The 26,425-nt window shown below is 37.0% G+C and overlaps 1 protein-coding gene across 2 annotated transcripts in view; it reads right to left on the bottom strand.

Moving 5' to 3' along the window:
* Positions 1-26,425, bottom strand: part of LOC148944323 (farnesyl diphosphate synthase-like) — a 169,224-nt gene that overhangs the window by 100,852 nt on the left and 41,947 nt on the right. For both annotated transcript variants that reach the window (XM_089100074.1, XM_089100075.1), the window contains exon 2: positions 1,880-2,030. In XM_089100074.1, coding sequence (XP_088956200.1) covers positions 1,880-2,030 — 151 coding nt within the window. The remainder of the gene's footprint in view (positions 1-1,879; positions 2,031-26,425) is intronic.

Genomic DNA, 26,425 nt, shown 5'->3' with positions numbered 1-26,425 from the left:
GACTCTAAGCTAAAACTCAAAACTCTTAACTAAAACTTAGCCAAACTATAACTTTAAGTAAATCTCTAGGCTATGACTCTAAGCTAAAACTAAATTCTTAACTGTAACTAAACTAAACTTCCACTCTAACTAAAACTCTAAGGTAAGAATCTAAGGTAAAACTATAAAATATTAACTAAAACTAAACTACAAAACAACTCTAACTTAAAATCTAAGATAAGACTCTAAGATAAAGCTAAAAACTCTTAACTAAAAATAAACCAAACTAAAACTCTAACTGAACCTCAAAGGTAAAACATCAAACTCTTAACTAACATTTAACTAAACTAGAGGTTCAACAAAAACTCTAAGTTATGACTCTAAGCTAAAACACTCTAAACTTTTAACTAAAACTAAACCAAGGGCTGGGTGGTCCTTTGGGAGCCCGGGGAGAGCCTTTGTGGGTCTGGAGGCCCTTGAGGACCGATTGGTCCTTTGGGAGCCCGGTGGACCTTTGGGGATCGGGGGAGGGCCTTGGGAGGTCCGGGGCCCTTGGGGCGCCGGGGGGACATTGGGGGGCGGGGGGCGGGCCTTGGGGGGTCCGGGGGGGGCCAGTTGGGAGCCTGGGGGACATTTGGGGACCGGGTGAAGGCCTTTGGGACCCCGGTGGTCTTTTGGGAGCTCGATGGTCCTTTGGGGGCCCGGGAAGGGCCTTTGGTGGTCTGGGGAGGGCCTTTGGGGTCTGGAGGCCCTTTGGGAGCTTGGGGGACTTTTGAGTACCGGGGCTTCCTTCGGGGTTGGGGTAGGGGGATTGGAACCCATTGGGGTTGGGGTAGAGGACCTCACAACACTGTTCAAATGGAACTTGTGTATTATAACGGCCACAGAGTTTCACCCTCAAATCATCTTCTAAAATCATCTTTTAAATCATATTTTAAAATGTCTCTGACTGTTTCGCCGAAATAATTCCATAAAATAGCTAAAATGGCTTCGCCCAAATAATCCCTAAACGTAATTTCAGCGTGTTCCTTTTGTTTGGCATCTCTGCGCTGACACATTTCAAATTACTAAGAAACCTGATTCCCGCGCTAAAACAATTCATCGCTAAGATGTTTCTTGGAGAATTGTTCCCATGGCGTTCGGTTATTAATATCTTTTGGAGTTCGACCAGTAGAGTTGTTTCCGAGGCAATGACATTAATGACTTGGATATATTCCTGGAGAATCGTTTCTAGGCGAAAATTTTTAAAGTCTGACAGATGATGTCATTGGTTGATTGATCTGTCAAGAAAGGGGAATTAATTTGTTGTTTCTATGGGGAATTATTGATTCACGATAGGTGAATTGAGGTCGACAGCACAGGTGTTCCAAATTCCTAGAAACTCGTAACATTCGCTGAGAGCAACAACATGAAGGAAGTGTCATTGACCTGCCCACATTAGACTCAATAATCCATGAAAGTGACAAAGTTCCTGTTTTTCAAATTCTCACTGACAAAGTCCATAAAAACAGACATAAATGTGACAAAGTTCCTGTTTTTTCAAATTCTCACTGACAAAGTCCATAAAAACATACAAAAATGTGACAAAATTCCTGTTTTTCAAGTGAGAAAAATACTGTTTTTTCATTCTCAGTGAGAAAACCATAAACCACGTGGTTCTATGCCCATATAAGGAGCCCTGTCTTGAGTAGCACCCCCTCCTCTACTGGGATGGAAGACGAAACTGGTGAGAGAGAGGACACCCTAAACCGTCTCATAACACTGGAACAGTTCCAGTATCTATACCCTGCATATCATCAATAGCTCGTAATTGATACTTTTCCTCTTCTTTGGTTAAATACATTCTGTTCTTCTTTTTACTTATTATTTGTCCGTGCCATTATTAGAGAAAAATACTTACATTGTTTATCCACTTAGCTACGTTTGGAATATTCTGACAGTTTGAATGTTTTATTATTTGATTGATGACATTCGGAAAAAATTTCTGAAATTCATCTTCAAGATTTTCTGGAACTGGGCAAACTTTTGAGGTAGAATCACTCTTCACGTCCCTATTGAAAACAAACTTATATTATTTGCCTACATTCTTTATGTAGCACTATACCGAAAAAAAAATAATTCCATGGCATCAACACTATATTGCCGTGCCGTAAAAGAGAGTACATATCTCACACTTTTTGTAAAAATTAATAAGAAAACGAAAGGTATATGTCAAATGAAAACACAACAAGCTTAATTTTTCCTACCCAACCAGGAAATTTGACGTAGCAAAAATGAAGTTATGCAAAGAATGTAAAGGGTACGGCACCGGACTTTAGTGTCCCTACTGGTAATGCTGTTCTTTGTTTCTTCGCTCTTCAGCCAGGAAGTGGGGTGGGATTCTTGGGAACAGAAATTCTGTCTGAAGTGAGGCACAATTTTCAAATCAACATAAAATCGGTGTGTTTTTTTTAAACCTGAATAATTATTTCATCTCAAAGACATGTCAACTGAATATACACAACAAAAAAGGCCAAGCTATAATTCTCCTCTTAAATTAATTTAATTGCTTAATGGAGAAATTCAAATCGTTTGCTTCAGAGATTTTCAAAATTAGGAAAGATTGGACGTATAAAAGATGTTTAAAAAATCTCGAGTTCAACTTATCGTCAAAGACGGAATCATGCACATCATGATTTTGGTATTCGCCAAATCATAGTAAAAACAAACTCTTCCCCATATTAACAGAAAATTCCAAAACGCATTTAAAAAAAGGGTAATGTAAAGAAGAACTGGCATTTAAAGTTGATTCAGGCTGAATAACTATGATTTCAACTAGTATTAACAGTTAAAGTTTATTGCGAAAACAAGTTTACTGGAACTTCGAAAATGATCCTGAAACCCCGCAGATATTGTCTCATATTGAAACGAAAACTGCACCATGGGAATAACTCTAGTTGAAAACCTCTACTAGGGGATCTGCTTTCCCCCATCTTGTGCAACAAGGGATATTACTTTTTCCCATGGGGAATATAATGCACCTCCTTTTTTTATTATCCTCCTTTTTTGTTCCCACCAGTGGTGTGCTGAAACAGGTGTGCATGTAATAGAACCACCGTGCAACTGAACCCCAAGCAAGTGAACTCCTGTAACTGAACCACCGCGCAACTGAACCATCATGCAGCTGAACCCTAATATAACTGAGCCCCCGTACAACTGATCCCCCGTGCAACTGAACCCTTGTGTAACTGAACAACCGTGGAACTGAACCTGATGTAACTGAAACTTCGTGCAATTGAACCCCCGCGCAACTCAACCCTATTTAACCGAACCCCCATGTAGCTGAACCCTTATATAGCTGATACCCCCTGCAGCTGAACCACCGTGTAGCTGAACCCTCGTGTAACTAAAACCTCGTGCAACTGAACCACCGTACTCAGTTTTTCAGTATTTTCAAAATATTAGGCAATATCATTGGGTAAAACACAAGTTAGAATCTTTATATGTTCAATCTTGTTGGAATTGTTTGTTTTTAAAGTCATGATATAAACGCCTGTCAAGATCTTTCATAAGAAAGCTCTGGTTTATTTTGGGAAAAAAAAATGAAAATCAGATGTCACAAACAGTTAAAGCAGATTTATTTCTCTTTTTTTCAGATGAGTCAGACTTTTCTGAACGTTGAGTAACAAATATCTGTATTGAAATTATTTGAACTTTTTGAATCTAGATAACAAATTTTGATCAGATGTCTTTGAGGAGATTGCAGCTAAAAAGGACATGGGAGGGCAACTGGTTGCACACCAGCCTTTTTTCAACTTTCCCTCAATAGGCCCTGAAAGTTTAAACTTCATAACCTTAGGTTTATACTTTCACCTGTTCTCGACATATGGCAGATACGTCTTCTTGTAAAATTAGATGCACATAGTACCTTTTGATTTAGTTGAAGATGCTCCGAAACATTTTCCGAACGATGTAACTGCTGATACAATCAGCAGTTATAATTCTAGATATAGCTGGCATTTCCATTTCACAACCAATAAGGAAAAATTTTTTTTTGATTGTGTTTGGCATTCTTCTTGACATTTCTACAAGGTTTGACCTTAATACTCCATACTTTTTTTCTTGTTCTAGGATCCAACACGCCCTATTTTCTTGATAAAAAAAACTTATTAGTTAACAACAGGCAACTTCCGTAACTTACAGTTACAGCCCTTGAAACAGGGGCTGAGGGTTGTGAACCGTAGAGGCATAGTTTTTAACCTTTAAAATGCTTAAAATAAAATGTCTATCTCGAAATTTTTATCGGATGTTTTTGAGACAAAAAGAGGTTAGGGGTGGAAGCTCTACAATCACTTTTGACTCTTAATAAGTGAACTGAAACTTTTGATTTCCAATCGAATGATCCCCCAGTAGTAAGAGTATATAAGATTTCAAAAATACATGAAAAAATACATGGAATTACGCAAGGAAAACCCACGGCTTTGACACTACACTTACACGTGGACATTTTAAAAAGTTGGCACGGTTTTTGTTATTGATAAGAATTGCACAAGATTGTACAGTTTGACGTAGACATTTTTTAGGAGCCAATCAGAGATTTCGGTGGTTGCTCAATATACGATAACCTGTTTGGTGATAGGATTTGAATAAAGGGAATGGTTTTCATTACAATTCATATTAGTAAGAGAATTGAATTCAGAGAGAATAGTTTATTTGAGAGGATATTAGTAGAGAAAAATGAGTGGTGCATTTACATTATTGGAGATTAATGATGGAGCTGGCAGCAGCAATGATATACGAGTACCCAATGTGGCTGTGGAAATAACCGGTGGCTGTAGAATATGCCTTGAATGGGACGATATGTATGCCAGATACGTGATATCATTAAGAAAATCTAAGCAGGAGGAGCAACTATATTTTGCTGGAAAAGTGAATATTCTCCATATAAATAAACTTCGGTCAGCATTAGATGTCCTATCGAAATATATTGATGAGAACAAAATACATCAGTGAATATTATTGTTGTAATTATGCTCAATAAAATTGTTTCTAAATCAACGGTATTTTTCTTTCTATAGTAGACTAGCTTATATTTCTTAGAGTAGAAAAAATTCGGGTTTGTCTGAAGTTGGTTGCGAGAGTGTTAGGACTCTAAAAAATGGATTGATTTGAGAAAGAGCGAATCATGGGGAATCTAGAGCTTATGGAAAAACGTTTAGTTCTAGATGACGATTTTCTAGATTTGTCCATTCAAAGGAAGATATTTTCTCGGGTAATGATTGTCGATATAATGAAAACTGATTCTCCATCATTAGACTATTGTATGAAGCTCCTACATCGTGGTCCAAATGCATTTACACAATTTATTGATATATTGATCACGACACGGCAAAATGATATCGTCGATATGCTTTTAAACATTACTTTAGAAATTTAGGACTTTTTTCTCTAGAGAAAGATAGTGTTCAAGGGTGATTGACTCCTCTCTCTCTCTCTATCCCTGAAAATTTTTTGTTGTTGCTAGCTCAGTTTCATTGTGGTGGTGAGAGTGTCAATGCATGAAAAAAATGTTCCATACAAGTCCACTATGTAGGTACACACTGGGCAGCTGGTCATCATGTGAGAATTGCACAATGATTGATGAGTATGATGAAAAGTGGTGTACCTTCAAAACAAAAACTAGTTGCCGACCTCAACCCAAAACAGAATATCGTTGTTCATCACTTGCTATTGAAATGGATGGTGTCCAATAGTTTCAAGGTCACAAAGATTCATAGAGCCCTCCAATTTGATCAAAAGCCTTACATGAAAACGTTTATTGACACCTTTGTCAGTAAGCGCTCACAAGCGAAAACGAAAGTTGAAAAAGAATTCTATAAACTCATTTTGAACTCAGCCTTCGGTAAAATATGCGAAAGCGTACGAAACAGAAGTCGATGTGACATTGTAACCAACCCCAAAGATTGTGCTCGAATCATTGCTGATCCAATCTTCATATCGTTCACAATCACAGACTCTGATATGGTACTCCTACACCGCCAGAAAAGAAAAATTGTTTTAATTAAAAATATTGCAGGCGGGAGTGCAATAACTGAAATATACAAGAAACTCATGTTGTCATTTTATTATAATGTATGCAAGGTACAGTGGCCGATTGAGGGACAAGTTAAAGTGTATTACGGGGACACTGATTCACTCCTGTTAAAAGTCAAAACTGAAAACCTATTGAATGATTTGGACAATGGCGAGTACATTAGCTCACGAATGGACCACACTAATTCAGACGAATCCCTCTACCCAGAGCTAGTGAAACGCCAGGCCTAAAATTAATTGTTAATGTTAAACTATGACACGGGTCGCAATCCGACATCTAGCGGTGTTTCCTTATCTACCGATATGCCCCTCTAAGCTATGAGGCAAAGATGAAAAGCTATTATACTTGGAGGCACCTAAGCCCTATTAAAAAAATTATTTCGCCAGAAATGTGTATAGAAACTGTGAGAAACGTAGTTTAGTCCCAAGGGTGAAAGTCATGGCGGTTCGCTCTTTATAATTTAAAAACTACACAGTCAGAGTTGAGAAAAACGCCATGTCGGCCATATCGGACAAAGTCTATGTACTTGAGGATGGTGTGAAGGTACTACCACACGGTCATTATTTAATTTCAGACCGAGCTGAATGTATAGAGTACAGAAAACAACTCGGTCTAGAAAAATTAACTTAAATTCATTTAAAAAAGTATAAATTGGGTGGGAGGGTTTTTTGGGTAATGGGGTGTTTTTTTAAATTCTTTTTTTTTCTTTATCAAAAACAATTTTCAATATGTGTGTGTGCAAGGCAGATCAATTTCCACTATTTAATGCCCGCCCCCGGCCCGCCGCAGTGGGCCCCCGCTTCCCGGCCGCCGCAGAGGCCGCCCCCAAGGGGGTGGGGGGATCCCATACCAAATGCTGTAAATGAAAGTGATATTATTTCAAGTGCATTATTCTAATAAATTTTGTATTTTTTCTATAAATTAATAAACAAAAAAAAGTATATTTATTTAAGTGTTTTTTCTAGTGCCTATGTAAATGTTGTATTTTTATTATAAATAAATTAAAAAAGAGTGTATTTTTTTCATGTTTAATGTGCTTTTTTCAATGTAGTATTTTTTAAGTGTTGTTACTTTTTTATGTTTAATAAAAGAAAATATTATACTTTATTCGTCTCATTATTATTATTATTCTTGAACGGAGTAGTAGCAATAGGGAAATTATTTAGTCATTAGACAGCTATAGTCTACAGTTAGTTGTCGAGGTGAACTGTAGAAGGGAACATATATCAATTTAAAACACCATTCAGATCGTTTCTGTGTGGGCCGTCAATGTCAGGCAAAACAACACTCTTAACTAAAATAATTAAAAATTGTGATAAAATGTTTGTGGAAAAGCCAAAAATATCCACTACTGTTACAGTATTTGGCAGGAGTCATATCATAAAATAAAAGCAATTGCCACGACGGGATTGGTGCAGATACAATTCATACAGGGACTAGATGTTTTCAGCATTATTGAACCAAACTCTTGGCTGATCATTGACGATCTGGCTGAATCTTTTGAACAATGGTCCCAGGAAATGCTACAACTGTTCACTATTCGCTCTCATCACGAACAGATTTCTGTTACTCTTGTTCTAGACAATCTCTTTCATCAGAGCAAATGCATGCGAGCACTTGCATTGAACTGTACCTACTTTATCATCTTCAGAGTTGTTCTAGATTCCAGTTCCCTAATAACTCTCAATAAACAGATATACCCTGGCGCCCCTAAATTTCTGCTCTCAGCATACAATCAGGCAACTAATAAACCCCACGGCTATATCCTATTAGATCTGAATCAAAATACACCTGAGGATCTGGGTGTAGTCACAGATATTTTCGACAATGAAATTACAGTATATCTCCCCGTGAACACTAAAAAGACCTATTAGTTGCTATCATGACACTGAAGAAACTACATGAAAATAGACATCTGTTTTCAGTTCTAAGCACTTTAAAACCCTCGCTTAGGAAAGCCATACTCAAACATGGTATTGACAATGATTTCATTAATCTAATATCTGAACTTTGTTTAAATTTGACCGAGGGTAATGTTCAACTGCCAGAAGTAGTTAAGCAACAGGCAAAGCAACATCGTTCCATTGTACGTACAGTGGCCTCTAAAAATAAAGGAAAGAGTTTTAAAAAGAAACGACTTCTTCAGGCGGGCGGTAGCTTTTTCACACTTTTACTGCCAATAATTGCAGGACTTGTAAACAGTTTTCTCTAAAGAGAGAATGGAAAAACCCTATAAATTGACTCCAATAGAACTCGCTCTCTCACCCATGGAACACTTTGAGAACAATCTGAGTAAATTCCTTGACAACGAGAATATTGAGTATGATAAAAAACTACTTTTACTTCAAGATGCACTTCGCCGAGTGGACAAACATAAGCCCTTTCGGTCGAAGCCCACTGGTATCAATCACAAAAAAGAATCATCTCCTCAGGATTCTTCTGCTGCTGGAACACAATTAAAGAAAGAGGAATTGGATTCAATTGAATTGAAATTTGTAAATCTAATGCCCCATTCATATCGTGAACAAAGTAAACGACTCCTAACCTATCTCATGGAAAGTGGTCAAGATCATATTCAAGTTGATGGCAATGGGAAAAGGATTATAATTCAGGGTAAGAGCTATAATCTACTTTATTTAATCTGTGATATGGTTACAAATCGTAAAGGACTATTATCATTTGACGCTCATCTATACAACTTTCTAAATACATTAAACGTCCCCAAAAGTCTTATTAGCAATAGACAAATTCTAAAAAAATTAAATGAACATGCATCAACATCAACAACAACACCATTAAAACATGAAGAAGAAGAAGAAGAAGAAGAAGAAGAAGATTTTAAATCAATCTTAGAAAATACTAGCACACCTAGTGGAAACTTGACAATGGTGGCGAGGAAAAAGTGAAAACGTATCATGTTACCATCACCATCCACAAGTATTATACAAACGGGTAGTGGACATTACACAACGTGTTTACGTTCAAAAGGGTTGAAGTTTTGAAAGGTGCTTACGAAAATATGGGCGAGGCGGGGAGCTTAAGTTCCCCCACCACTCTTTCCAAAGTCAAGGGTGTTCACAATAAAAGTGTACACGACTATCTACAAAATAAATCAAGTTACACTCTACCTCGAAGTCATAAACTTCATGTTAATGATTATCGAAAAACTAAAGCCTTTTCCCCATATCACATAATGCAAGTAGCTCCCATAACTCTAAATGAGATTAAACAACGCCATAAAACACCGCACAAATATACTTTGCCTGCAATTAGTGTTTTCATTCCTTATGTATATGCAATTCCATTGCGATCAAAGAGAGGTGTTGAAGTTGCTCAGGCCATTGAAAGTATTCTCGAACAGGATTCATATAAAAAAATTCAAACGGATCGTGGTAGTGAATTTGTTAATCCCCATGTTGCAAAAGTACTAGCGAAATATAATACATTGCTTTATCATAGTCATAGTCCTATAAAGGCTGCATTGGCTGAACGATTGATAAGAACTATTCGACTTTTAATTTCAAGATATTGTACATTGAAAAATACACCTGCTTTTATTAATGATTCAGATAAATTCATGTTTATTTATAATCAACAACCTCATCGATCATTGTCAAGCTCAACCCCAACGGAAGTTCATCATTCTGATCATGATACAATTGACACTTTTCTTAAACAATATTCCATTTAAACGATTGTGAAGAAGAACAATAAATTAAATGTTGGTGATAATGTTCAAATTAATAGAACAACGAATGTGTTTGAAAAGGGTAATTACTTGTGGTCCACAGAACTTTATAAAGTTGCAAAAATCCTAGACACTAAACCCATAACTTATCGCCTGCGTGATACCAAAGATGAAGAGATTCTCGGCGGCATTTATGACTATGAACTACAAAAAGTTAAAAATAATAGTGAAATCTATCAAATTGAAAAGATATTAAAGACTCGTACTCGCAAGGGTAACAAACAGTTACTTTTTCGGTGGCTAGGATACAACTCTGATTTTGATTCTTGGATTGGTGTTGAAGATATTGACGACGCCCAATGATTTCTATGTAACTTTTATGTCCAATGTTTCCGATCCTCTCTACAACGACTTGAATACGACAAGTGATTTTTGGACGAAACTCTCCCCCGCCATCAAATTTGACGGTGCGTATGAAGTGGCTCTTGTCGACTGTATTCTCAAAAATACCTATGACATCCTGAGAAAGGATCGTGTGTATGATATAAAAGTTATACCATTCGATTGGACACTCTTTGTCGACTATGAATGGGTTGAAGCACTTAAATATAGCGAATATCCACATGCCAAATTGAAATATATTGAATATGATGATATGAGAGATTTGTGTCGTACAATCAAAAGAAAAATCTCATACCGTAGGAATGGTAAATTCCATTTTAATTATTCATTGGAACACGATAGGATTTACATTACTTCACCTGTTGACACTGAAATAATTATTCTCAATGATAATCTTAGAGATGTTCTTGGCTTTAAACAGAATATGATCAATAGGAAAAATGCTGGCACCGTTTACGGGATGGATCAAGTTATTTTTGCTGATTATCCACCTGGTTTCGCCTCGGACTCTTGCATATTTCTCTATGCATCCTTTGTGGAAACATCGAGAGTCGGTAATTCAAATTTACCCCTCCTACGTGTTATTTAACGAAAAACAACTCATCAACCTGTTCATCACTAGAATATAAAGCATCTTCAGTATGTTCCTGTAAACACTTCGTATTTAGAGCTCTGACAGTTCACACTAAGAATTGAATTGGTTGATCCTCTAGCAATAACAAAAGGCTTAACAGTGATTACATATCATTTTCGACCCATTGTCGGCGATAGCACAATCACCTAAAATGAACAATAGGAGAATTCCATTTGTCTGTCCCGATATCGATTGTTATGTTGGTGCTTTGAGTCCACGTCAAATAGGCAATGGATTGGACTACTACAAGGGACGTACTACAATGTTTGGCTATGGTCTTGGTAACTGGTTTGCTAGGCCATTTCGTTCTGCACTACCCCTTGCCAGAAAATATCTTGTACCTGCTGCATCAAATTTTGCTGCCTCCACACTACAGGACTGGGGGTCGGGCAAGAATTTCAAGGAGAGTGTTAAGGAAACTATTAGATCTTCAGCAAGAGCCGTTGGTGAGCAATCTCGACAAAATGGGGAGGGATTGAAAAGGATGCGTGCACGTCATTCACTCATTAGTCTCCAACCGGGCAGGTAGCGAAGGAAATCAAAAAAGAATTTGAGGAATAAAAAAAGGAGAGCGAGTAATCTGAAGAAGAAGAAGAAAAATAAAAGGAGCCTTAGATCAAAGAAGAGTTGTCTCCCTTCGGATGACTGTTCTCCCCAACAGGGAGTCATATCCATCAATCAATTCTTCATTGAATCGCTTCATTGCTGAAAATGTTGATGTCAGTGTCAAGTATGGCTCCTATGAACAAGTTCACCCTCAACAACCCCTCTCGGAAAATATACACTTTAAAATATTTTCCAATGAAGACTATTTAATTGATTTTTCATAAACATTTATTGATTTAAATGTTGCGCTTAAGAGAAAGTCAGATAATACAACAACAAATACTGGCGATGGTATAACCTATGAGAATTGGATTTTACTAAACCTGTTCAAAAAAATTAATTTATTCATTAATGGAATACTGGTAAGCCCTAGCAATAATTTATCAAACTATGTTAGTTACATAAAGTTTATGATGATGACGCCAAAGACCTACAAGGAGTTGAGAGGTCAATAATTGGGCTATGAATATCAATCAGGTGTTAATACTGACGGTGAGTTGACTACTGCAGTGACCCAGGAGTATCATCCGGTTGGAAAATTAAATCATGAGATGTTCAATATATCCCAATGACTACCCCCCAATGTCAAGATTGACATAAAGTTACAGCTGGCCCCGTCGAATTTCATTTTGAGAAAAACACTTCCTGCAGCACCCGATGCAAATGTCATTATCACATCGGCAATTCTCCACGTCCGAAAACAACAGGTTATGAGCTCTGTTGCATTGGCAGTAGAAAAGATAAGAGCCAATGGCAACAACATTAAGCTTCTTGTCCCCCATACGATCACCAATCAACGTCACATTGCCACCGGCTCTCGTAGCTATAGCGATTCATCATTTATCAATGGAAACATTCCATCAAAATTGGCTTTGGCCTTTGTGAAGAGTGGCAGTGCCGTTGGATCCTGGACTGAATCCCCCCATGATTTTAATTTTTTTTTGTCTATCTAGCCTTGTGTGCAAAGTGAATGGTATTCCACTGTAGGCTACACTCTATCTTTTGACAAAAAAAATCCTATAGAACTCTGTACGAGTTGACCATGCAATCCCTAGATCATGACTCTCAATTATTTGAAAATGGAATAACCGATTCAATGTTTTCAAAAAATCATGGGGTAATTTTTTGGACCTGTCGGGGACTCAGGATATGAGCATAGTACGAACAGGGAATGTACGTTTAGAGTGTACATTTGCCGATGCTTTGACTGAGAGTATCACGCTAATATCACTGAGTCAATTTGAAACCAATTGGGAAATCACACCCTACGGCAGTGTTCTACTCGAACTAGCACCATGAACACAAACCAAATAATCAACGTATTTAGTATGGATCCATACATGTCCCAGTACAATTCCTATTGTATACCAGCGGACTTCATTGAAAAAATTCCAAGTGTTAACAATACCTTAATCATTGTTAATAGCAGTCCATCGACTTTGAAGACCGGCCATTGGCTATGCATCTTTCAAACAGCGAAGAATATTGAATTTTTTGATCCTCTTGGCCTATCGTATAAATTCTATACTCAATACATCAGCAACTTTATTGAAAGCAGTGGAAAAACCATTATTCAAAATCAACGAAGAGTACAGGATTTAACGACTTTGTCTTCAAAGTCGATGGACTGCTATTAACAATGATTAAGGTATTGCTAACACTTGGAATTTTTTCAATGAAGTTTGCTGGTATACAATAGGACTTGTACTGGTACATGTATGGATCCATACTAAATACGTTGATTATTTGGTTTGTGTTCATGGTGCTAGGTCTAGTAGAACACTGCCGTCAGGTGTGATTTCTCAGGATATGAGCATAGTACGAACAGGGAATGTACGTTTAGATTGTACATTTGCCGATGCTTTTACTGAGAGTATCACGCTAATATCACTGAGTCAATTTGAAACCTATTGGGAAATCACACCCGACGGCAGTGTTCTACTGGACCTAGCACCATGAACACAAACCAAATAATCAACGTATTTAGTATGAATTCATACATGTACCAGTACAAGTCCTATTGTATACCAGCGGACTTCAATGGAAAAATTCCAAGTGTTAGCAATACCTTAATCATTGTTAATAGCAGTCCATCGACTTTGAAGACAAAGTCGTTAAATCCTGTACTCTTCGTTGATTTTGAACAATGGTTTTCCCACTGCTTTCAATAAAGTTGCTGATGTATAGAGTGTAGAATTTATAAGATAGGCCAAGAGGATCAAAAAATTCAATATTCTTCGCTGTTTGAAAGATGCATAGCCAATGGCCGGTCTTCAAAGTCGATGGACTGCTATTAACAATGATTAGGGTATTGTTAACACTTGGAATTGTTTCAATGAAATCCGCTGGTATACAATAGGACTTGTACTGGGACATGCATGGATCCATACTAAATACATTAATTATTTGGTTTGTGTTCATGGTGCAAGGTCTAGTAGAACACTGCCGTCGGGTGTGATTTTCCAATAGGTTTAAAATTGACTCAGTGATATTATCGTGATACTCTCAGTTAGAGCATCGGCAAATGTAAACTCTAAACGTACATTCCCTGTTCGTACTATGCTCAAATCCTGAGTCCCCGACAAGTCCAAAACAATTACCCAATCATTTTTTGAAAACATTGAATCGGTTATTCCATTTTCAAATAATTAAGAGTCATGATCTAGGGATTGCATGGTCAACTCGTACAGAGTTCTATAGGGTTTTTTGTCAAATGATAGAGTGTACAGTGGAATACCATTCACTTTGCACACAAGACTAGATAGACCAAAAAATTTAAAATCATGGGGGATTCAGTCCAGGATCCAACGGCACTGCCACTCTTCACAAAGGCCAAAGCCAATTTTAATGGGACTTCTCCATTGATAAATGATGAATCGTTATAGTTACGAGAGCCGGTGGCAATGTGACGTTGATTGGTGATCGTATGGGGGACAAGAAGTTTAATGTTGTTGCCATTGGCTCTTAGCTTTTCCACTGCCAATGCATCTGATCTCATAACATTTTGTTTTCGGACGTGGAGAATTCTTGATGTGATAATGACAATAGCGTCGGATGTTGGAAGAAGTATTTTCCTCATAATGAAATTCAATGGGGCCAGCTGTAACTCCATATCAATCTTGACATTGGGGGGGTAGCCATTGGGATATATTGAATATCTCAGGATTTAATTTTTCAACCAGATGATACTCCTTGGTCACTGCAGTAGTCAACTCGCCATCAGTATCAACACCTGATCGATATTCATAGACCAATGATTGTCCTTTCAACTCCTTGTATGCCTTTGGTGTCATCATCATAAATTGTATGTAGCTTGTATAGTCGGATATATTATTGCTAGTGCTCACCAATGTTCCATTAATAAATTCATTAATTTGTTTGAACAGATTGTGTAGAATACAGTTTTCATAGGAGAGACCATCGCCAGCAGTTGGAGTTGTATTATCTGACTTTTTCTTCACCACAACATTTAAATCAATAAATGTTGATGACAAATCAATGAAATAGTCTTCATTGGAAAATATTTGAAAGTGTATATTTTCCGAGAGGGGTTGTTGGGAGTGAAATTGATCATAGTAGCCATACTTGACACTGACATCAACATTTTCAGCATTGAATAGATTGAATAAATAACTAAATGATGGATATGATTCCCTGTTGGGGAGAACAGTGATCCGAAGGGAAAAAACTCTTCTCTGGTCTAAGAATACTTTTCTTTTTCTTCTTCTTCTGATACCAATTCGCTTTAATTGTTTTATTACGCAAATTCTTGTTTGACATCATTTGCGTATTGCCCGGTTTGAGACTGATAGATGAATGACGCGGCACGCATCCTTTTCAATCCCTCCCCATTTTGTCAGGATTTTAATTGCTCACCAACGGCTCTTGCTGAAGATCTAATATTTCCTTAACATTCTCCTTGAAATTCTTGCCCGACCCCCAGTCCTGTAGTGTTGAGGCAGCAAAATTTGATGCAGCAGGTACAAGATATTTTCTGGCAAGGGGTAGTGCAGAACGAAATAGCCTAGCAAACCAGCTACCAAAACCATAGCCAGACATTGTAGTACGTCCCTTTTAGTAGTCCAATCCATTGCCTATTTGATGTGGACTCAAAGCACCAACATAACAATCGATATCGGGACAGACAAATGGAATTCTCCTATTGTTCATTTTAGGTGATTGTGCTGTCGTTGACAATGGGTCGAAAATGAAATGTAATCACTGCTAAGCCTTTTGTTATTGCTAGAGGATCACCCAATTCACTTCTTAGTGTTAACTGACAGAGTTCCAAATACGAAGTGTTTACAGGAACATATTTAAGATGCTTTAAATTATTGTGATGAACATTTTCATGAGTTTTTTTTCGTTCAAGAAGACGCAGGAGGGGGACATTTGAATTGCCGACTCTCGATGTCTCCACAAAGGATGCATAAAGAAATATGCAAGAGTCCGAGGCGAAACCAGGTGGATAATCAGCAAAAATAACTTGATCCATCCCGTAAACGGTACCAGCTTTTTTCCCATTGATCATATTCTGTTTAAAGCCTAGAACGTCTCTCAGATTATCATTGAGAATAATTATTTCAGTGTCAACAGGTGAGGTAATGTAAATCTTATCGTGTTCCAATGAATAATTAAAATGGAATGTACCATTCCTACGATATGATATTTTTCTATTGATTGTACGATACAAATCTCTCATATCATCATATTCAATATATTTCAATTTGGCATGTGGATATTCTCTATATTTAAGTGCTTCAACCCATTCATAGTCGACAAAGAGTGTCCAATCGAACGGTATAACTTTTATATCATACACACGATCCTTTCTCAGGATGTCATAGGTATTTTTGAGAATACAGTCGACAAGAGCCACTTCATACGCACCGTCAAATTTGATGGCAGGGGAGAGTTTTGTCCAAAAATCACTTGTCGTATTCAAGTCGTTGTAGAGAGGATCGGAAACATTGGACATAAAAGCTACATAGAAATCATTGGGCATTGTCAATATCTTCAACACCGATCCAAGAATCAAAATCAGAGTTGTATCCTAGCCACCGAACAAGTAACTGTTTCTTACCCTGCGAGTACGAGTCTTTGATATCTTTTCAATTTGATAGATTTCACTATTATTTTTAACTTTTTGTAGTTCATAGTCATAAAAACCGCCGAGAATCTCTTCATCTTTGGTATCACGCAGACGATAAGTTATGGGTTTAGTGTCTAGGATTTTTGCCACTTTAAAAAGTTCGGTGGACCACAAGTAATTCCCCTTTTCAAAAACATTAGTTGTTCTATTAATTCGAACAGTATCACCAACATTGAATTTTTTCTTCTTTTTCTTCTTAAAAATCGCTTCATTGGAATATTGTTTAAGAAAGGTGTCATTTGTATCATGATCAGAATGATGAACTTCCTTTGGGGATGAGTTGGACAATTATCGATGAGGTCTTTGATTATAAATCAACATGATTTTATCTAAATCATGAATAAAAGCCGGTGTATTTTTCAATGTACAATATCTTGAAATTAAAAGTCAAATAGTTCTTATCAATCGTTCGGCCAATGCAGCCTTTATAGGATTTTGACGATGATAGAGCAGTGTATTATATTTCTCTAGTACTTTTGCAACATGGGGATTAACAAATTCACTACCGAGATCCGTTTGAATTTTTTTATATGAATCCTGTTCGAGAATACTTTCAATGGCCTGAGCAACTTCAACACCTCTCTTTGATCGCAATGGAATTGCATATGCATAACGACTATAAACACTGATTGCAAGTAGAATGTACTTGTACGGTGTATTGTGACGTTGTTGAATCTCATCTAGAGTTAGGAGATCTGCTTGCATTATATGCAATGGGAAAAAGACTTTAGTTTCCAATATTGATTAGCACGAAGTCTATGATTTCTATGCAGAGTGTAACTTGATTCATTTTGTAGATAGTCGTATACACTTTTAGTGTGAACACCAGTGACTTTGGAAAGAGTGGTGGGTGAACTTAAACTCCCCGCCTCACCTAAATTTTCATAAACACCTTTCAGAACTTCAACCGTTTTGAACGTAAACACGTTGTGTAACGCCACTACCCTTTTGTATACTAGTTGTGGATGATGATGGTGACATGATACGTTTTCGCTTTTTCCTCGCCACCATTGTCAAGTTTCCACTATGTGTGCTAGTATTTTCCAAGATTGATTTAAAATCTTCTTCTTCTTCTTCTTCATGTTTTAATGATGTTGTTGATGTTGTTGATGCATGGTTATTTAATTTTTTTTAGAATTTGTCTATTGCTAATAAGACTTTTGGGGAAGTTTAATGTATTTAGAAAGTTGTATAGATGAGCGTCAAATGATAAAAGTCCTTTACGATTTGTAACCATATAATAGATTAAATCAAGTAGATTATAGCTCTTGCCCTGAATTATAATCCCTTTCCCATTGCCATCAACTTGAATATGATCTTGACCACTTTCCACGAGATAGGTTAGGAGTCGTTTACTTTGTTCACGAAATGAGTTGGGCCTTATATTTAAAAATTTAAATAAAAAATAAAACAAATACACCTTCTTTAATTGTGTTACAGCAGCAGCAGAATCCTGAGGAGATGATTCTTTTTTGTGATCAATACCAGTGGGCTTCAACCTATAGGGCTTATTTTTGTCCCCTCGGCGAAGTGCATCTTGAAGTAAAAGTAGTTTTTTATCATCCTCAATATTCTCGTTGTCAAGGAATTTACTCAGATTGTTCTCAAAGTCTTCCACGGGTGAGAGAGCGAGTTCTATTGGAGTCAATTTATAGGGTTTTTCCATTCTCTCTAGAGAAAACCGTTTACAAGTCCTGCAATTATTGGCAGTAAAAGTGTGAAAAAGCTACCGCCCACCTGAAGAAGTCGTTTCTTTTTAAAATTCTTTCCTTTCTTTTTAGAGGCCAATGTACGTACAATGGAACGATGTTGCTTTGCCTGTTGCTTAACTACTTCTGGCAGCTGAACATTACCCTCGGTCAAATTTAAACAAAATTCTGATATTAGATTAATGAAATCATTGTCAATGCCATGTTTGAGTATGGCTTTCCTAAGCGAAGGTTTTGAAGTGCTTAGAACTGAAAACAGATGTCTATTTTCATGTAGTTTGTTCGGTGTCATGATAGCAACTAATAGGTCTTTTTAGTGTTCATGGGGAGATATACTGTAATTTCATTGTCGAAAAAATCTGTGACTACACGCAGATCCTCGGGTGTATTTTGATTAAGATCCAATAGGATATAGCCGTAGGGTTTATTAGTTGTCTGATTGTATGCTGAGAGCAGAAATTTAGGGGCGCCGGGGTATATCTGTTTATTGAGAGTTATTAGCGAGCTAGAATCACGAACAACTATGTAGATGATATAGTAGGTGCAGTTCAATGCATGTGTTCGCATACATTTGCTCTGATGAAAGAGATTGTGTAGAACCAGAGTAACGGAAATCTGTTCATGATGAGAGTGAAAAGTGAACAGTTGTAGCATTTCCTTGGACCATTGTTCAACAGATTGAGCCAGATCGTCAATGATCAGCCAAGAGTTTGGTTCAATAATGCTGAAAACATCAAGTCCCTGTATGAATTGTATCTGCACCAATCCCGTCGTGGCAATTGCTTTTATTTTATCGTATGACTCCTGCCAAATACTGAACAGTAGTAGATTTTTTTTGGCTTTTCCACAAACATTTTATCGCAATTTTTAATTATTTTAGTTAAGAGTGTTGTTTTGCCTGACATTGACGGCCCACACAGAAACGATCTGAATGGTGTTTTAAATTGATACATGTTCCCTTCAACAGTTCACCTAGACAACTAACTGTAGACTATGGCTGTGTAATGACTAAATAATTTCCCTATTGCTACTACTCCGTTCAAGAATAATAATAATGAGACGAATAAAGTATCATATTTTCTTTTATTAAACATAAAAAAGTAACAACACTTAAAAAATACTACATTGAAAAAAGCACATTAAACATGAAAAAATACACTCTTTTTTAATTTATTTATAATAAAAAATACAATATTTACATAGACACTAGAAAAAACACTTAAATAAATACATTTTTTTTGTTTATTTATTTATAGAAAAAATACAACATTTATTAGAATAATGCACTTGAAATAATATCACTTTTATTTACAGCATTTGGTATGGGATCCCCCCCCCCCATCCTCGGGGCAGCCGCTGCGGCGGCCTGGAATCGGGGGCTCGCTGCGGCGGGCCGGGAAGCGCCGCGGGAAGCGCCGCGGACCAGGAAGCGGGGGGCCCGTTGCGGCGGTCCGGGGGGCTGGCATTAAATAGTGGAAATTGATCTGCCTTGCACACACACACATTGAAAATTGTTTGTGATAAAGAAAAAAAAAGAGTTTAAAAAACACCCAATTACCCAAAAAACCTCCCACCCAATTTTTACTTTTTTTAATGAATTTAAGTTCATTTTTCTAGACCGAGCTGTTTTCTGTACTCTATACATTCAAATCGGTCTGAAATTAAATAATGAACGTGTGGTAGTACGTTCACACCATCGTCAAGTACATAGACTTTGTCAAATATGGCAGACAAGATATTTTTCTCAATTTTAGCTGCGTAGTTTTTAAATTGCAAAGAGCGAATCACCATGACTTTTGCTATTGGGACTAAACGACGTTCCACAGAGTTTCTATGCACATTGATATCAAAATTATTTTTTACAAAGTGTGTAGGTATCCCCTTGCAAACTTGTTTGATATCCTTGTTGTGCGTTTCCACACATTATACCTTCGGACCAGGAAACACCACTGGATATCAGATCGCTACCCGTTTCAGATTTTAGCATTAACAATTGATTTGGGGCCTGGCGTTCCACTAGCTCTGGGTAGAGGGATTCGTTCCAATTATCTTAGTTCATTCGTGAGCTAATGTACTCGCCATTTTCCAAATCATTCAATAGATTTTCAGTTTTGACTTTTAACAGGAGTGAATCAGTGTCCCCATAATAAACTTGAACTTGTCCTTCAATAGGCCACTGTACCTTGCATACATTATAATAAAATGACAACATGAGTTTCTTGGATATTTCAGTTATTGCACTTCCGCCTGCAATATTTTTATTTAATACAATGCTTCTTTTCTTGCGATGTAGAAGCACCATATCATAGACTGAGATTGTGAACGATGTGATGTTTGGATCTGCAATGATTCAAGCAAAACCTTTGGGGTTGGTTAGAATGTCACTTCGACTTTTTTGTCGTACGCTATGGCACATTTTACCAAAAGCTTAGTTCAAAATTAGTTTATATACTTCTTTTTCAACTTTCGTTTTTGCTTATGAACGCTTACTGAAAAAGGTGTCAATAAACGTTTTCATGTAAGTCTTTTGATCAAATTAGAGGGCTCTATGAATCTTTGTGACCTTGAAACCATTGGACACCATCCATTTCAATAGCACGTGATGAACAACAATATTCTGTTTCCGGTTGAGGTCGGCAATTAGTTTTGTTTTGAAGGTACACCACTTTTCATCATACTCATCAATCATTGTGCAATTCTCACATGATGACCAACTGCCCAGTGTGCACTGGGCAGTGTACTGGGCAGACAATCATCCTTGAACACCATCTTTCTCATGAGAAAAAAGTCCTAAATTTCTAAACTAATGTTTAAAAGCATATTCGCAATATCATTTTGCCGTGTCGTGATCAATATATCAATAAATTGTGTAAATGCATTTGGACCACGATGTAGAAGCTTCATACAATAGTGTGATGATGGAGAATCACGTTTGATTTCGTCGACAAGCATCTCCCTAGAGAATATCTTCCTTTGAATGGACAGATCTAAAAAATCAGTGTCTAGAGTCATACGGTTCTACAAAAACACTAGATTGCTCAAGACTCAATCTTTCTCGAAGATAACCGTGTTTTATAGTCCTAACTCTCTCAATAACAATTTCAGACTAACCAGAATTTTTTTCTACTCTAGAAAATATACGCTAGTCTACTATAGAAAGAAAAGTACCTTTGATATAGAAACAATTTTATTGATCATATTTACAACAATAATATTCACTGGTGCATTCTGTTCTCATCAATATATTTCGATAGGACATCTAATATTGACCGAAGTTTATTTATATGGAGAATATTCACTTTTCCAGCAAAACATAGTTGCTCCTCCTGCTTAAATTTGCTTAATGATATCACGTATCAGGCATACACATCGTCCCATTCAAGGCATAGTCTACAACCACCGGTTATTTCCACAGCCACATTGGGTACTCGTATGTCATTACTGCTGCCGGCTCTATCATTAATCTCCAATATTGTAAATGCACCACTCATTTTTCTCTACTAATATCCTCTCAAATAAACTATTCTCTCTGAATTCAATTCTCTTACTAATATGAATTGTAATGAAAACCATTCTTTTTATTCAAATCCTATCACCAATCAAGTTATCGTATATTGAGCAACCACCGATGTCTCTGATTGGCTCCTAAAAAATGTCTACGTCAAGCGGTACAATCTTGTGCAATTCTTATCAATAACAAAAACTGTGCCAGCTTTTTAAAATGTCCACGTGTAAGTGTAGTGTCAAAGGCGTGGGTTTTCCTTGCGCAATTCCATGTATTTTTTCATGTATTTTTGAAATCTTATATACTCTTACTACTTCCCCCCCCGTAGTCCATACAAAAGGTTTTTCCATAAAAACCTTATGTTTTAACAATGAGCAACTAGCTTATCTTGCAGCCCTTGCCCCGGGATTTTCTGTTGGGGTTGCTAACCCCAGAGACATGGCTATTTCACCTTTAGATTATCTTGAACCAAATCATTTTTTTTCTAAATTTTGATTGGATGCATTTGGGGAACACATGGTAGTTAAGAGGGAGAGACGGATTGTCCTCTGATTACCTTTAATTCTTCAAAATTGAACTTGAATTTTCAGTTTCCAATCGAATCAGCCTACTTCCATAGTTTGTGGGACCATCCCTTCTATAAGAACTTTATATTTTAACAATGGGTAACTTTAAATTACCCACATCCCTTACCCCGGGGACTGTGGTTTTTTTTTCAATCACTTTTATTAATCACGTTTTACTATTCGATTGGAAATTGAAAGTTTTAGCGTCCTTTTTAAGAGTCAAAAGTGATCGGAGGGCTACCAGACCCCCCCTCCCATCATTTTCTCAAACACATGTAATACAATTTTTTAGGATAGCCATTTTGTTCATCATGCTTGAAATGTCCAGTAATTACGTTTTTGGAGATATCCACCCCCCAGCCATCAGGGCAATAGCCGTAAGTTAGGCAATCCGTCCATTGCTTACATATAGTATATGTCATTGAGAAAGGTTAGCATGTTCGACATTTACTTTCAAAAAAGACGAAGGGTAAAATGAAGGTGAGCTTTTCAGAGAATGTTGAGAGGACTGTTAAACTAAATCAAAACATAAACGTCTAATACCACAGCAACTAGAAATACAAACACTGGTCATAAAATCAGTCTGAAATTTTGAGACCTTTTTGTTATCTAAATTCTCAAAGTTAAGACATTTTCAACAAATACTTTTACTACTCAATGTTCAGGAAAGGTTTGATTCATCTAAGAAGAAACAATTCAAACCAAAAGGTTCCAAACACAAGGCGAAAATAGCTTTTGTCTCGGCTCTCCACCAAAACAGGCAATTAACCTTTTTCAAACCAAACGATAACCAGCTACGAGCGGAGAAAATATCATAAAATCAAAATAGAAAAATAAGCAAAACGATAAAAATTATTAACGTATGTAGACAGCGGGAGCTGGCGTTTACCCCCCCCCCCTGAAAAACACCTCATGCAAAAATACACCCCTGGAAAATACCCCCTTGTGGAAAACACCTCCCCCCTGCGCTGGAAAATACCCTCCGTTGAAAAAATTCCCCCGGGAGATACCCCTTGTGGTTGGTTGGTCCCCAATAACTTTTGACTTATAAAAAAAGACTGGAAATGCCTGGGGAGGATAAAACAATTTCTACCTCCATCCTCCTCTCGTTTCTGCCTTAGAGCTAATTCTGTATTTATCTGAAGGCTCAATGAAAGCTAAAATGTTTTCAAATTAAAATGCATCTTTTAAGGTATTTAATTTGATTTATTTGTAACCCACAAATGAACATTAGAAATGGCACTGCCGAGTTATACATATATGCACACAATTATTGCTCCTTTAATTAATAAAAAAATTTAATATTAATTAGTAGAGGTTTCGTAGGGAGTGTTCGATATTTTCTTCAACACAACATTATACGTCCGGCGTTCATTTTTAGCTGGTAGCAGAACTTTCAAGCTATATTGTAGTTTAATACGGGGAAAAGGCTACGTATAACATACCGTGATTAAAGACAGGTGGTACGGAGGTCAACGCCAACAATTTCGATGCTGTTAGAATTGGAAATTGATGTCGTTGCATTGTACATCCAAATTGACCTTTACTGATGTCGAGCGTAACTCGAAGAATGCGAACTTCTTTTCATGTCTTTTCCCCATTAATTATTTTTTCTTTAGTTACGTTATTGCATAGTTCAGTGATAAGATAAATACAAGCATATCTTTTGAAGAGCTGCTTTTCTGTGGGTATTATGTCATATTTCAGTGACTCTGCTACCTGATTCCATTTGCTTCGTTCTTTACTCTTCCAAAGAACTTTTTACCAATACATATCTCACCAGATAGTTCTCTTTTTTCAAACCAGTATCTATGATCTAATAAAAGATATGTGTAAAAGATGGCATTGACAAACAATTGTAGGGTTTTCGTGTACAAGTACTTTTTCTCCTTAAATTAACTATGAACTGAGGAATGTGGTGACAAACAATCAAGTTCTAAGGTTATTCCACAGAAGGAGCTGAAATTTCTTAGAAAATTGAAGTTTCAAATAGAATTAACCTTAAGCCACTTAGATAATAGAAATCACCTCACATGGACACCAACTGTCAATAAATAAAAATAAAAATGTAGTTAACTCTAGTATAGTTCACGTCAGTTTGCGTCATTGAGATGGTAAAAAAAAGGCAAAGATAACGCTGAATTAGCTTTGTTTATTTAAAATGAGAAATTATTACTTTATGCTAATATGCTTTTTAACTAATTCAGTGTTTGTCAAAAACCCTACTAAACATTTGGTAGTTGGTTTCGTGTCCGGAGGTCAATCGTACGATCTGACTTCATCTTTTGGTTCAGATTTGCAACATCCTGCAAGGATGTTGCAAGAAAAACACGTTAAAACAACCTAGAATAACTTTAATGCTTAATGGACAGTATTGCATTTTTTTTTAAAACAAATTTTTGCTTTAACGCCTGAACATTATATCTGACATATTCTTATGTCTCAGATAATTGTCAAAAACCCTCTGCTTGGCTATTTTTAAAGGGAGGTTCGACAGAGAATTATCGAAAAGGAAGATCCAAGTTTGACTGATCACGCATTTACCTTTTGATCTTTGAGAGCAGCTTAGTTAGCGATATTTGACAATTATCTCGTTAGTGTGAAAATCTTAGATACGACAGATATAACACACGTATCTTTTGAAACATTACTTTTATAGGAAATGAAAATATATTTGATTGATACCGGCATTCCCTGAAATGTGGTCGTATTTCTTAAACTGCAGTCTAAAACGGGTTTTCAGAGCATGAAAGTAAAGAGAGCTATTAAAACTGGATAAAATAAAACAAAGAAACATTATACCATATATTATGGGGCTGTCCCCTCTTAAACCTCCTTCTCTTTACACTAATGTTTGACATTTGGCTTTAAATTTTGAAGAGCTTGGGACGCCTGTCATCCATTTTAATTCAATCAAATGGTTGCGGACATACGCTAATTGTACGAAAAACCCGAAACAGATAGTCCGAGTGAGTGAGATGCCAAATCTGGCAAAATCCCTTTTTGAGATTGTATAAAAATTGATGTTATTTCATATGTTGATTGATAAGTCTATCTATCATCCGTCCATACGTCCTTCCTAGGGCAGAACTAAGATAGATAGTAATAGAGCTAAGGGATGAAAGATTGGATTGATTTTGGGTTGACGCGTGACGAACAATGTCCACTGGACTTGTATGCAAAATCTGGGACTGAATTTGCTTGGACTCATAGGCAACCACGTGAAACCTAAATCTAATAGGCTTGACCGCTTGTCGTCTAATGGTGGAATACCATGTCATAGGATTGACACATGACCAGCAAGTCCCCTGGACTCCCAGGCGAATGGTGAAACCTACTTGAGCTAAAATATATTAATATTTATCTACATAAAAAAATAAAAGATATTTCGTGTTTTCAAAGGTTGAATCAGTTTGAAATTTTAATTCGAGTGTAGCAATCTTCTGCTTTTATTTACAGGCAGAATTGATAGGTTTCACCAAAAAGTTGTGGTTTCATACAAGACTCATATTTAATGGTGGCCAGATTTTACCCCCCCCCCCACCCGCAGAAAATAAGTAATACCCCCTCACTGCTTTCAAAGGCATGCCCTACCTTAGGATTTCCATGACATGCCCTGTGACATCACAGCCCCCCTGGCAGGCTTCCCATGACACTTCCAGGTGTTCCAATATTTCCCCTGGTAGCCGTCATTTGTCTCGATTCGTAGCCCTTTTTGGCGCATTGTTCTTCCATCCTCCCTCTAAAAATAGAAGCCCCCATATAGGAGTCTAGACGTCTATTCTGCACTTTCCTTATCCCAGGACCTCTACAAAAGGAAGACCCATGAAAAGCCCTTGTGTCCCGGGGACGCTATAAATAGCGGAGGGAAGGGCATTTCTACATCAATCTCGTTCTGAGTTTAAAAGGTGATAGAATTCTCTTAGAAAAATAATGGATAATTCTCGTTATCAAGAGGTGAGTCTATTTTCTCTAGTAATTCCTCACCCCCTCCACCAAGCTCCATCACCCCCTCCACCACACCCATCTTGTCTATACTCATTTTAAAGCTCATATTATCCTCTATTTACCATGTAGCAATCTCAATCCTCTACCCCCATTCGATGATAAT

Source organism: Artemia sp. Qi Xiang Cuo, chromosome 14, assembly GCF_049724085.1.
Source record: "Artemia sp. Qi Xiang Cuo chromosome 14, ASM4972408v1, whole genome shotgun sequence".
In the NCBI taxonomy this organism is placed as follows: Eukaryota; Metazoa; Arthropoda; class Branchiopoda; order Anostraca; family Artemiidae; genus Artemia; species Artemia sp. Qi Xiang Cuo.
The sequence above is the reverse complement of the archived record's forward strand: the minus strand, read 5'-3'. Positions and strand labels throughout refer to the sequence as shown.